The sequence below is a fragment of the Camarhynchus parvulus genome, chromosome 1A, assembly GCF_901933205.1.
Source record: "Camarhynchus parvulus chromosome 1A, STF_HiC, whole genome shotgun sequence".
Taxonomy (NCBI): Eukaryota; Metazoa; Chordata; class Aves; order Passeriformes; family Thraupidae; genus Camarhynchus; species Camarhynchus parvulus.
In genome coordinates, this window is record NC_044586.1 from 30,721,980 (window position 1) to 30,735,480 (window position 13,501).

Here is a 13,501-nt window from a genome sequence, read left to right on the forward strand (position 1 = left end):
TACTTTATCTTCACAAAACAGTCATTAAGTGTTGAAAGGACAGAAGAAGCCAGAAGTCAAGCTTTATGCTCCCCTCAACTCCTCTCCCTAGCTGCATGCTTCAATGTAGAATGTTTAATTACCTGATTGCATACTATTTCTCCCACAGGCCCCTGCCTCATTAGCATACAGGAAATGAGGAATCCATATTGTCCTTTTCTTTTCTTCAAGTGGAAAATTCCACCCCAACCTGTTACAGCTTGGCAGAGTTTCAAGTAATTAACAACAAGATACTTTAAGAGTAACGTAAGCAGCCTTAAGTGATGGAGCTATTATCTGTGGGTAGTAAAGGCTGAATGCACTGCCAAATATCAAATGGATCCAAGGTTCTCATCTATTTTTCATGATGGATTCTGATACAAGTAGAGATTTAAAATTTTGAAGTACTTGGAAATTCAATTTTTAATAGATTTTAAGAGCTCAACTACTTCACAAACTAAACTCCTAAAACTTTTAGGATATTTCTGAGTGGTGGGGGGGGGGGGAACCTAGAAACAAAGCTACATCTAAACATCAAAGAAAGAAACTGTAAAGAACTGAAAAGAAAGAAACTGTATTTCCCTGAACCTCACAGATGAAAACTGGGAGGAGCTGTTGACTTCCCTGAAGGCAGGGAGGTTCTGCAGAGAGACCTCAACAAACCAGAGAGATAGGAGATCACCAACCATAGGAAGCTGACAGAAGGCAAGTGCCAGATTCTTCACCTGGGATGAGGCAGCCCCGGATGTGCGGACAGATTGGGGAATGAAAGGCTGGAAAGTAGCGCTGCATAAAGGGTCCTGGCTGATGGCAAGTTGAACATGAGTCAGCAGTGCCCAGGCAGCCAGGAGGGCCAACCCCGTCCTGGGGACATCAGGCACAGCATGGTCAGCCAGGCAAGGGAGGGGATTGTTCCACTCTGCTCTGCACTGGGACAGCCTCACCTCAAGTGCTGGGGCCAGTTTTGGGTGCCATGATTAGAGAGTGCCCAACAGAGGACAATCAGGATGGTGAAGGGCCTTGAGGGGAAGCCGTATGAGGAGAAGCTGAGGTCATCTGACTGTTCAGCCAGGAGGAGACTGAGGGGAGACCTCATGGCAGTTATGACTTCATTTGAAGAGCAAAAGGATGGGCAAGCACTGATCTCTTCTCTGTGGTGCCCAGTGACAGGACCTGAGGGAATGGCCTGAAGCTGTGTCAGGGGTGGTTTAGGCTGGATATCAGGAAAAGTTTCTTCACCCAGCGGGTGGCTGGGCACTGGAGCAGGCTCCCCAGGGAAGTGGTCACAGCACCAACCCTGACAGAGTTCCAGAAGAGTCTGAACAATACTCTCAGGCACGTGGTGTGAACTTTGGGGATAGTGCTGTGCAGGGCCAGGACTTAGACTTAATGATCCCTGTGGGTTTCTTCCAACTCGGCTGATTGTGTGATTCTGTGACTCTTTGCAGGTAATTCTCTATAGCTGAACATTTTTTTCTGAGGAACCCGTATCAAGAATTTCTATATTATAAGTAATTAGAACATAGATTGCTATAGAAGGAAGCACTGTTAGGGGGTCTGTTATAAATGCCATCTTGTAAATGAAGAAAAGAAAAAGTTGAAAATTGAAAATTGACAACAGCTCCTACCACTAGAATAGAATAGAATAGAATTCAATCGTCTACCATAGAATAGAATTCTATGGTCTGGAATGATCTCATAGATCATTCTATTCTCTACCAAAATAGAATCAAGCAACAGGTAACTGAACCATTAATTCAATGAAGTGAATTTATGCATTAGGCTGATGCAATTTAATAATACCTATGCCACCTTGAGATAATTTTCCATCAAAATGTCAGAGAAAACATGTATGGATTTATTGCTGTAATTCAGGATGCATTTGCTTGCCTGAGATTAAAATAAGAAAAATAATATTTGCCATTTACAATCATGCATTCTTATAAACTTGCAACACAAATGATTTAGGCATTAGAAAGATAACCAGAGTGTCTATTGGTAGAAAATATGCAAACAAATGTACAAGCAGATTTTTATGTTTTCTTTAACAATTACTTCTTTTGCAAAATCTTTCAAATCTTATGCTAAAAGTCTGAAAGATCACACACAGACACTTTATTAATAAACCTTGTCAGATCTGTAAAGTTCAACGGAGGTAACAGACAGAAACAGAAATTCATGGCAGTGAAAACTTCAAGCTATAAATGGTCAGTTATTTCCAGTCCCTAATCTGTACAAACACACAGACGTGCAGCATTGCCTGCACAATGAGTGGTGGTAATAAATTCAATAGACGACTGGAGTAAAATGAGACCAATCAGTATTTCAAAACTGTTTCCAGCTTCACAGGGGTTAGTTCAGTTATTATTTTCTGAGTTTCATGAACACATTTCTTGTCTTATTCTACTAGAAAGCTCATACATTATTAAACTGTAATTCTCATTTACTAATGCAGTGCATGAAAAACATTAATATGCAACTGAAACACCATTTAAAGAAGTGCATACTAAGTTCATTAACATTTCTATTAATACTTTCAAAGAAATCAGAAATGGGATACCTTTTAGCTAGATTTTCACCACCAAAATTAAATCCCTATACTCAAGTGGATTTTATTTGCCACAAAGATAGACTACTTGCAAAACTACAATTCACCAATAGTATTTTCCCATATTTCCTCAGAATCTTTGGAATTTAAAAATAATAATTCAAAATAAAATTAAACAAAACCCCACAAAAATAATAAACTAGCCAAAAACTCACCACTAAAATCATGCCAGGATATTAATTATAATGAAATATATTTGACTAACATAGCCTTAACAATAATTAACATGTAATTAAAAATAACTAAAACCCCATAACAATCATAATAAAAATTAAATATTTATATTAAATAATAATGCTAATAAAAGATTAGCTTGCTAGCAGCCATTTTCCCTAAAGGCTTATATTTTAGTTGATAGTTAAATGGAATGTGTTTGTAAGAAAAATAAATTTTAAAAAAAGACACAAGATTTTCCAATACATACCACATATTGTTAAAAAGCAAGATTAGGTAGCATTTACACGAATGTATGTGACATGGTTCTAGCTTAACATCTCATCTGTTGATTTCATGATTTTTGTGTTTCAGATCCAATTAGTATACTAAGGCCATATCCTGGTAGGGCTCATGCCAGATTTACTAATCAGAAAGTTCAATAGAACTGTGGATGTAAAAGCACTGTACTTCCACAGATGTAAGGTAACCATACTATCAGATTAAGATATGTCCCTCCAGTGGTCCTCCTTTTAGGACCCCAAAAGAGACTGCTGAAAAGACAACTGAAAAATTATCTCCATAAAGGAGATAATGTAGGGTAAATCTGCCTTGCATCATCCTTACATATGCTAATTGTCTGCCCCTCCAATTTTGGGGTAGTAAACTGTAACACAGAAAACATAAAATTTGACATGGACAAGACACCACATATCAAAACACAAAGGAAGATGGAGATGCCCTTTGAAAATAAAAATCTCTAACATATACATTCCATCAGGATTTAAATTTAATTTTCCATAATTTCTTTTAATTGGGAGTATAAAAAATTGGATGGGGAGGTCCAATGATCGGGAGGTCTGCATCCCTGTGTGTCACAATACCACAAGGAGTTTGTGCCTTTGATAATGCAACCGTGCAGCTTTCTTGTGCAAATTAAGGCTGCGGATGTGCTTACATCTGTGCATAAAAATGCACCTCTCTAGATATATTACTTCCCTCTTTCTTCCCTTCGGTACCAGTGCATAAAATAACATAATAAATCTGGAAGCACAGTTTGATGTTATACTATACTGATGTTTAAGATCTACTGCAACAGATTAACAGTTTTGGTTATAAATATGCAGTGCATGCACATCTTCCCTGAAACAGCTGAACCATGTGAACTTAGTGAGCATCAGGTTTGGCACAGACCAAGCATATTGTGGGTCAATTCTTTTTTAATTTACATTATAATCTCCTTTAAGATTTCAAGGAATGTATTGCATTTTATCAGGGTTTTTGATGGATGGGAGTCAATCCACATTTACTTTGTCTGAACAAATTCCTACAGGCCTTAATTAGCTGAAGCAAAGCCTTATCTGATTTATTTAGACCACTAAGCTACTTTTGAAGGAAAATACCTATAATAGAAAACAGATATAAATTAAGGACATCAAAATAACATCAGTTGCAACATAGAACAGCATGAACATTGCACAGCTGTACAAAGGCTTCCAGTGAAAGAAGTATACTGACAAAAATAGAGGCAAGGAGCTCACACAAGATAGGTAATTTCATTTTCATGCCACTTATATGTTTCTTTAAAACTTTATTAATTGAAGCACTTTCCATTAGAATCATGCCTAACTGGCATCCCTTTAGTCCATTTTCAGTATTGGACTATATTTTTGGTCTGCAAATGTTATGATTACACTTATTTTCATATTAAACCCTGCCCATTTAAAATAAAAAAGCACTTCATCCTTAGAATCACCTTTTTCAGACTCCTACCTGAGAAAACTCAAGCATTTCACATTAAAATATATATCAATAGTCCAAAGAGCTAAAACTAAGAAAATCTGGGAACCTGGGGAAAGAACAAAACCAAAGATGCTCTCAAACATTGAATTAATTACCATATCCAGCAATCCACTGCTGTAACCTTGATACCCAGCTTGATTTCCTCAAAGCAAAGTCAAAAAACCAGGAGACACTACAATCAGATTGAAGATTCATACTCAGAATCATAGAATCACAGAATCATTTAGGTTGAGAAAGACATCAATCATCGAAGTCCAATCTTTGACTGAACATTACATCAACTAGATCATTGCACCAAGTATCACATCAAGTCACTTCCTGAACACTCCCAAGTATGGTGACTCCACCACTTCCCTGGGTAGCCCGTTCCAATTCTTGACAACCTTTTCAGTGAATAAATTCCTCCTGATGTCCAGTCTGCCCTGGTACAGCTCATTCGTGTTTCCTCTTGTTGTATTGCTGGATGCCTGGCAAAAGAGACACATCCCCAGCTGGCTACAACAGGTAGCTGAAGAGAGCAATAAAGTCTCTCCTGACTCTTCTCCAGGCTAATTATGCCCAGCTCCCTCAGCCATTTCTTGTAGGACTTGTACTCCAGACCATTCATCATCTCCATTGCCCTTCTCTAGACATTCTCCAGCACCTCAATGTCTTCCTTCTAGTGATGGGCCCAGAAGTGGACAGAGGATTCAACGTATGGCCTCACCGGTGCAGAGAACAGAGAGTCAATAACCTCCCTGGTCTGGCTGGCCACAGTATTTCTGATACAAGCCAGTATGCCTGGGCACACATTGGCTCACGTGCAGCTGTTGGTGACCAACACTCTTAGGACCTTTTCTTGGGGCTCTTCCCCCCTGCCTGTAGTTGTTGTGACCCAAGTACAGGACCCAGCAATTCACCTTATTGAATCTCATACAATTGGCCTTGAGCTATTACCAATCCATCCTGTTCAGGTCCCTCTGCAAAGCCTTACTGCTCTGCAGCAGATCAGTACCCCCAACCCAACTTCGTGTCATCTGTGAACCTACTGAGGGTGCACTCAATCCCCTCATCCGGATCATCAGTAAAGATATTAAACAGGACTGGCCCTAATACTGAGCCCTGTGGAACATCACCAGGGACTGGCTGCCAGCTGGATGCAGCACTTAGCTACTTAGCTTTGGACACCAGATATAAACTACCACAATCTGCAAAGTCTCAGAGGGGGAAGGGCTAAAGTATCAGACTGAGGGTGGGAAGGGGGAGAGAAGGAAGCCCAGCATTTTATTCCCATCACCATTGGAGAGGACACCATTCTTCTTTCCATGGAATAAGTAATAAAATGCACATATGGAAGAAAAAAAAAATCCTTTTTCCATCCAAGCTAGTTTTAAAAGAAAAAAAAAAAACACTTGTAATGTACACTTAGTAAGAAATTACTAGTAAAACTTCATGAGATGCATAGGAAGCATGCTGATGACTAAAGCTTAGATAAGTGCAGGTACCATACTCTGCATAAGTTATGATGTGGGGTATGTATTTCACAGCTTAATCATCTTTGGATCGTATAAATTAAGTGTTACACAGTAAAACTATACCAAAGGGTTTCCTGGAGTTCTAAATGCTATTTCGAAATAATTCAATAAGAAAGCATCTAATGGGAGCAAGGGGCAAATGGGAAAGGAGCCTTAACAATATTAACAGGTTTGTAGAAACAGCCACATCCACCCAAAAGCATAATCAAGTAAAGTGATAGCTATGTTATAATCATCAACACAGAAAGTCTCTCTGCATGCTAAGCCTTTGTACTTATGATACAAAACTCTGCACCAGATGTAAAATCTGGCTACCTTTTTCTGGACTGTACATTTGTGTATGATTTGTTTTCTGTCCATGTGCAATCCAGCAGATTCGCAAGGAGAAATTTAAACTTTGTGCATCATGAACTGTATTCACTCCTGCAATGTTAGCTTTTTTGTGACTTGCATTTCTCAAAAAAAAAAAATTTGCAAGGCTTTACCTGAAGCGCATTTGAAAATAGACACTGAGATGTTAGTTAGCAAGGGCAGATGAAGTACCACCAAGATATTTATGACAGTATCTTGCCAATCTAAACCTGAACAATGCCACCCCACCATCTTTCTTGTTACTGTTTGGTATTAAAATAAAGCCTCCATGGTCCACTTCACACCACTTAACTGTCAGGAGTATGAATTACTGTAGCAGGTGGGCTAGTGTGGTTTTAAAAGCAATGTAATACAATCAACTGTACAATATCAGATTTCAAGAAACGCAAAAGACATCTAGAGCAGAGGCTGATCCTTAAGCAATCCTAATATTGGCATTAAAGTGTTCAAGATCCCACAGGGACTTTGACCTCAGGCTTTAATTGAAACTTTAAACAAAATATATTACCTATTTAATACAGCTGAGCTGGACTCTGGCCTTTGTAGTGCAAGTTGCCATGCCAAGCAAATTAATCTGTGTAACCTGAGCATGTACTTTTTAATTTACATCAAAGCAATATGGTATACAGAAAATAAATACCAAGCCAACCTTATACAGCTAGTTGAATAATTGTTTTGATTCTAGTTTTAAAGTTTCAATTTTTAGTTGTTTTGGGTTCTCCTATGGAAAAAAAATGAAAAGGTTTTGTTTCTTGGTACAAAGCCAGAGAAACATATGGTTTCCTTAGCTGAGTTGTTGCACACCTGGCAAAATAAATCACAGCAACAGGAGACCAAAATCTTCCCTGCAACTTTTTCATATGCACAAACTTAGAACATCTGATGCTGGTATTACAGTCCTGTCTTTTGTACCATGAAAAAAAGCAAAGTCAAATGGATGCCTGCTTCTTGAGCCCAAATACTTCTTTTTCCCATTAAGAGGCAAGTTACAGAGTGTTTTAAAGGATGAGAGTCTGTCAAGAAGACTGACACCCCAGAAGAATGAGTCACTGGGCCTGTCAGAGCAAAAGGCCAATAGAAGCAAGCACAGGAAAAGAAGTGTGTAACAAACAGGGAAAGCAGGTGGTGTAAAGGCTTAGCACTGCTGGAGTGTTAATGCTACTGCACTCAGAGTGCTGGAGTTCAAACCTGATTCAGTTTAAACAGTTCATCTCCTGTTTATTCTCTTTCAAGCACGTCATGTACATCATACAGGAGAAAAAAAACTTTCCCAAAAATCTTCAATTACATGAATGAGTACTTATTAAAAATTAGAGGAAGCACTGTTTCCTTATATGACATGCCAATATGTGGCAATATGTGTGCCACTCAATCAAGCAAAGAGATTGCCAGAGACTGGGAATACAGTCATCACAGTAACAACCATAGCAGATAATCCTCAAACTGTGACTATTCTTGGATTTCATGATAAGCTGTGAAGACTTTTTCCACATTTAAGGAGATGGGGAAGAAAACTTCCTTCTGCTACTTCCCAAGCAGATGGGGAGTGCTCCCCAGTTTCTCCCTCTTCCTCCCCAGCAATGAGCATACAAGGAGTGGGGACAGCTCAGTCAGGTTTATGCAGTTGCAAGCACACAAGACAGGACTGGCCTATTTCAGTTCCTCTAGTCTCCCTTTTAAAGGCTAGAAGTGGGCAGACAAGTTTATGTAATGCTGTTTATGAAAGAAAGTGTTATAGGGAATGTGTTTATAATTTTGTCTTGAACATGGAAACAGAAATAAACACTCCAGGCAGCCCTCTGATACTCAGTGACACCATATGAGCAGCAAAGCGGATGCACTCCTGATAATGGATGCAGTTGCCTTGCTCTCCTGTCACACACAAAGCAAAGAGATGACTGAAAAGGTATTTAGGATTTATCTCACCCAAATCAAGCTACTAAGTCTAAGTCAGTCATCTCAGCTCTTTTTAAAGCAGAAGTATGATTTCAGGGATTATGTGCATAATCTTAAATAGATGTCTAAATCACAAGGGCTTCATTACTCCCCAGAGGTACAGTTTTCTTTCCACACTATAAAGAAGCAGAGCTACCTAGCTCTGTCTTGTCATCTCAGGTAGGAGAGGCTAAATGCATCCATGTAGGCTTATGCAGACACATCCAGGACAGCTCTGAACAAATCAGTCTGAGTCCTGTTCATATAGCTGCATTGCATTCAAGTCACTACCCAACTTTGTGTAGCCTGTTGGACTGCCTTTGCAGCATAACCTACAAGCAACACTTCAGCAAACACTATGAAGCAAGTTCTGTCTTCCCTGCAAAAGCTGCCATCACAACCAAAATATAAATATAAGCTATATTAATGCTAAGTTGAAATTCTCAGAGTTCCACAAGAAGCTAAGGTACGCTCAGTTGACCATGTCTTGTTATGCCACCAGGACATCCATGAAGTGCTGGCAGCAGCTTAAAGGAAGCAGAAGCCAGAGTATGGGCTAGGGAGAGAAGGGAGGAAGTATAGCAGGAGCCAGCCTGGGCAAAGGACTGAGCTAGTCTTTGTGGTTTTGTGAGTTAAAAAATGCAAACCCCAGGAACAGAGTGAACTTGGACATCATAGACCATGCTTACAAAGGAAATTGAGAAAAGCCTCCTGAACCTAAAAAAACAACCAAAAAAAAGGAAAAATCTGGAGAAACTTATAGGTCATAGTGGTTTTAAGGGTAGCTTCTATTCATTGGAAAAGAAAAAGGGTAGCACAAGCCTGCTTTGCAATAGGACAAGCATTACATGCTAGAAACCGCACTGATTTATGTGTTCCAATTTTGTATTCTGAGGAACACTTTTATCAGAATTATGAAAAACATATCTACACTAAAGAGGGCAGTCAAACTTCAGAGAATGCTGAAGCACTGCAGTATTTCAGCAGTCAGTATAGGACACCAATAGTAAGCAGAGGTTTAATTCACACAGAGGGGACTGTTGATACCACCACAAATTGATCAGCAAATGCTGATAAATAAAACTGATAAAACAATAATTTCAATAAGAACAACAATGAATAAAAGTATATGTAATAATCAATTAGTGTAATTTATGGATTTAGCCATTTGCACCAATCTGGTAAAGCTTAGTGCTCAGGGAGAAGTAACTCTCCATTGAACTGTATGAACTGCTAAGAAAGTTTTTAGACTGACATTAGATACTTCGTCACTGTAGCAAGAGAACTACTTAATCTAGCATTTACATTTTTCAAACATATAGCATCAGTTACAACGACACTTTTACTTTTTTCTGTGCTCTAGTAATTTTAAGGTACTAATCAAAGATGCCTTTCCTGAGTAAGTATTCAATAACTGTGTAAAAGCAACTGATATCAACCAATACATTCCCCTGTATATGAGGCACTGATGGGGGGAATCACACAAAACCCCATATGCTTCCTGTTGATCCGAATTGTTTCCACAGATATTTTTAATTGCTCCACTTTCAACGACTTCAAAGTAAAGATTCTTACATTGTTTTCTATCCCAAACAAGAGAGCACTCGGCTAAACACTGAGGGTGCTTAGCAGAAACACACGAGCTTTGAGAGAGAATTCCACCTACAAGCATTTCTGGAACAACAAGAACCAGCCCTCTTGTTTTCAGATCTGAGTACTGTAAGTAATAATCCATATTATCTTCTTTCTTTTATCTGTTTAATGTATCCCACATAAAAATGCAATGAAGAATATGAGAAACTGAGGTTAAACAAGAAACACCTCACAGATAAATTAACAGTTTTTTTCAGAATGAAAAGGACTTCCAAAATTCTGAAGGACAGATAGCTGATCCTGGAAGAAAAATAAGAAGAATTCTCTCATTGATGTAGGCATCTAAACTATAGTATATCAGCTGGAAATAAGTTTTTGGCACAACCTAAAAAACCCTATAACTTTTGCTGTGAGTCTGTTTGAACACCTTGTTGGTTTACAAGACATTTCAATATAGAAGACCCATACACAGGTGGGCACATGGGGTCTCCAAAGTAGTGTATAAGAGATTCTGGAGACCAAGAAAAATTCTAAGCCATGCATTCTAAATGTAGAACTGCTACACTGACACTCCTAAGGGCATCCAGTGTCTAACAGTCTCATCATTTACTGCACCTTATCCAGCACTGCAGTTGCTGGCATTTAAGCTCTGAACCTAGTTTGGCTTATACTGAAGGTAATTATTTTTGGGTTTTATTAGCTCATTAATTTGAGCACCATTTGCCTGCATAAGGTCTTTTGTTTCACCCTAATTCCTCAAATATCATTCTGAAGCACTAACAATGCACTTACCCATCATGTTATATAGGCTCTGTGGTGCAAACTGCCTCGGCATTTTCTGTATTGCTTCTTTGTAAACTGTAAGGGCCTCCTGAAAAGAAACACACAGTGGGTAAACACCAACTTAAAAAGTATCCTTTTATATATAAGGTAAAACCAAACTATCTTCCTTCCCCAAATGAAAGATGCAGGGAAAACACATCAGCATCAAAAATGCCACAGAAAGTATAAAATTTCTCCTTTTTTTACCTGAATTTTACCAAATTCAGTGAGGCTTATAGACAAGAGATCAAGCTAGTTCCAATATTGCAACTTTTTTACAGGCAAAACTAAGAAGGACTTGTTTTTTATAGCTCTTAATGACTGGTGAGTTTATAAACATAAAATTCAATAGGCTGTGGAAGAATATGGGGTATTACTGATCTGCAGACAAAGGACATTCTGATGATTAACTACGCTAAGTGACCTAAAAATAAAGAAACCATTGTCTACTGCCAAGTAATAACAAAGCATAATCCTTACAACTGAAGCCTGCTCCACAGAACAGATGAGATGCACTATGAAGCCAAGAAACCCAAAACTGGAATCCCTTTTCAAATATGCTGTGCCTTGAATTACCATTCATTCCCCACTTTGGATGCTGGCTGGTCAGTCTGTTAGCTCTGCATCAAACAGTCACAGCTTACAAAGGCTGCAATGACAGCCAGGAAGAAATCTGAAGTTTTATATTCCTGAAAGCTCTTGTATCTTGCAGGTATTGAGCTTCAACTCTACACGCTATCAGCTGTGCAGACAACATGCTGCTGGTCTCTTCTCTGTATAGATGCATTAGCTGTCTGTATTTTAACCAATTAGTAACTCCATCTGACAGAGCTAGGCAGCAGACAGATGACAGGGAATCTGTCCAGCTTCTGCATGCCTGATCTTAAACAGCTGACATAACTGTCAAGGTCAAGAGCACTTTACACGGATCAAAACCACTCACAAGTCCTGTTCTGAAGTATGCCTGACAATGCCAAGAGAGAATTAATTTCTTTCAAATACTGCTAAAGGTCAAAGTGAATGTCCAGTTTCAGTTAAGTTCATCAGGGAAAATTGAGAGGAATCACAACAGTCACAGTTGCATGTGTAAATGAGATGGGATGACTTGGGTGCAGTTTATTGTTACATTAAAAATATCCCACTTTGGCACTGAGGTCAAGTTATCTGAAAACAACACACAGTGGGATGTTTTTAATCACTGCTAAATTATTTCAACTGGGTCTTATTTTTAGAGACTTAAATGCAAGCATAATTGCACTTTTCCAGCTAAAGATGGACTTACTGTGTTTTGAATTATAATGCCTCTACACTTTAGGTCAACTGGCCTTTAATCAGGTTTAATCAGGTTTTATCCTTGCATACCAGCTACGGGTACAAAGCCAAAACCAATGAACTAACACATATCAGATGTGACCACTGCTAATGTTGACTCTGATGTGAGAACATCACACTGCTAATTAATAGCATTACACCAGTGGCTGTAGAGAACAAATATTCTCTGTAGACAATGCTAATCTTGATCTGATGAAATTCAACCAGTACATGTATGTGATATATTTTGAAAGTCTGGGTGGAAGCAGTATGTATTATTTGTATATCAAAGTTTTAAAAATGTATTATATACAAATCTAGAGTCTTACCTCATAGTGTCCTTGTTCATGAAAAAGTTTTCCTAAGTTATAAAGACAGCTGGTAACAGAGCTTTTGTGAGCATGAGGATCTTTCAGATTTTCATCAGGGATCTCTGAACACTTCACAAAAGTCCTCCTGGCTTCCTCTGTCTTCCCTTGGTTCATCAGGATGATACCAGTATTTAGATAAGCAGCTGTGAAAAGGGAAAAATGCTATAGAAAAGAGTTCTATTATGCTTTATCTACTGTTTCAATTCTAAGTAGTACCTGGTAGAGATCCTGTGGTTATCTAATTTGGTTTTTGAATAACACAGATCACTCACTGGTGTGAGTGTGAACATGTAACATATGTGATTATATAAAAGGTAGAAGCTCAGAGACAAGGAAAGAAGGAGGTGACTATAAAGTAGGAGGGAAGGAATCACTGGTTAGGCAGAGTGTTCCATTTAGTTCCTCTTTTTAGGACTGTACAAAGCATATAGCTCCATTTAGTTCCTCATTTTAGGACTATATAAAGCATATAGCACCACTGTTTGAAGTGCTACAAAAATATACATACACATAAAAACATATATACATACAGAGACAATTAATACTGAAGGTACAAAATTCTCAGCCATCTCAAATAGCACTACTTAATTTTGGAACCTGTTACTGGCAACACCTGAATGATTATTCGCCATTTTTCCCAGGTAAGAAAGAAAAAATATTTATATTATTCAATCATTATTCAACCATATATATATCAGGGAATGGCTGTAAGAAACAGAAAACACCCTGAAAACTTGGGCAGTAGTATCTCTGACTCAACACCCCAGATCAGAAGCATTTTAAGTTCTAGTAGTGCTGCTGAGTGTTAATATATCATCTGCTTCTTACTTGTACCACATTAAATATAGCTGTCTACTAATAAACACTTGCTATCAAGGGCACAATTTCACCTTTGGCTTTCTGACTTAAAAGCTTCTGAATAAAAAGAAAGTGTTATTAAAGAGGAGGAAAATTTTCTATGAAAGCTATAGTCAATATTATACAAGCTTGTAGAGTCAAAA

At 38.4% G+C, this 13,501-nt stretch overlaps 1 protein-coding gene across 1 annotated transcript in view; it reads right to left on the minus strand.

Annotated features, from left to right (window-relative positions):
* Nucleotides 1-13,501, minus strand: part of TMTC2 (transmembrane O-mannosyltransferase targeting cadherins 2) — a 239,156-nt gene that overhangs the window by 62,099 nt on the left and 163,556 nt on the right. The window contains exons 6-7 of the mRNA XM_030959447.1: nucleotides 12,459-12,643; nucleotides 10,789-10,867 (exon numbers count right to left, since the gene is read on the minus strand). Coding sequence (XP_030815307.1) covers nucleotides 10,789-10,867; nucleotides 12,459-12,643 — 264 coding nt within the window. The remainder of the gene's footprint in view (nucleotides 1-10,788; nucleotides 10,868-12,458; nucleotides 12,644-13,501) is intronic.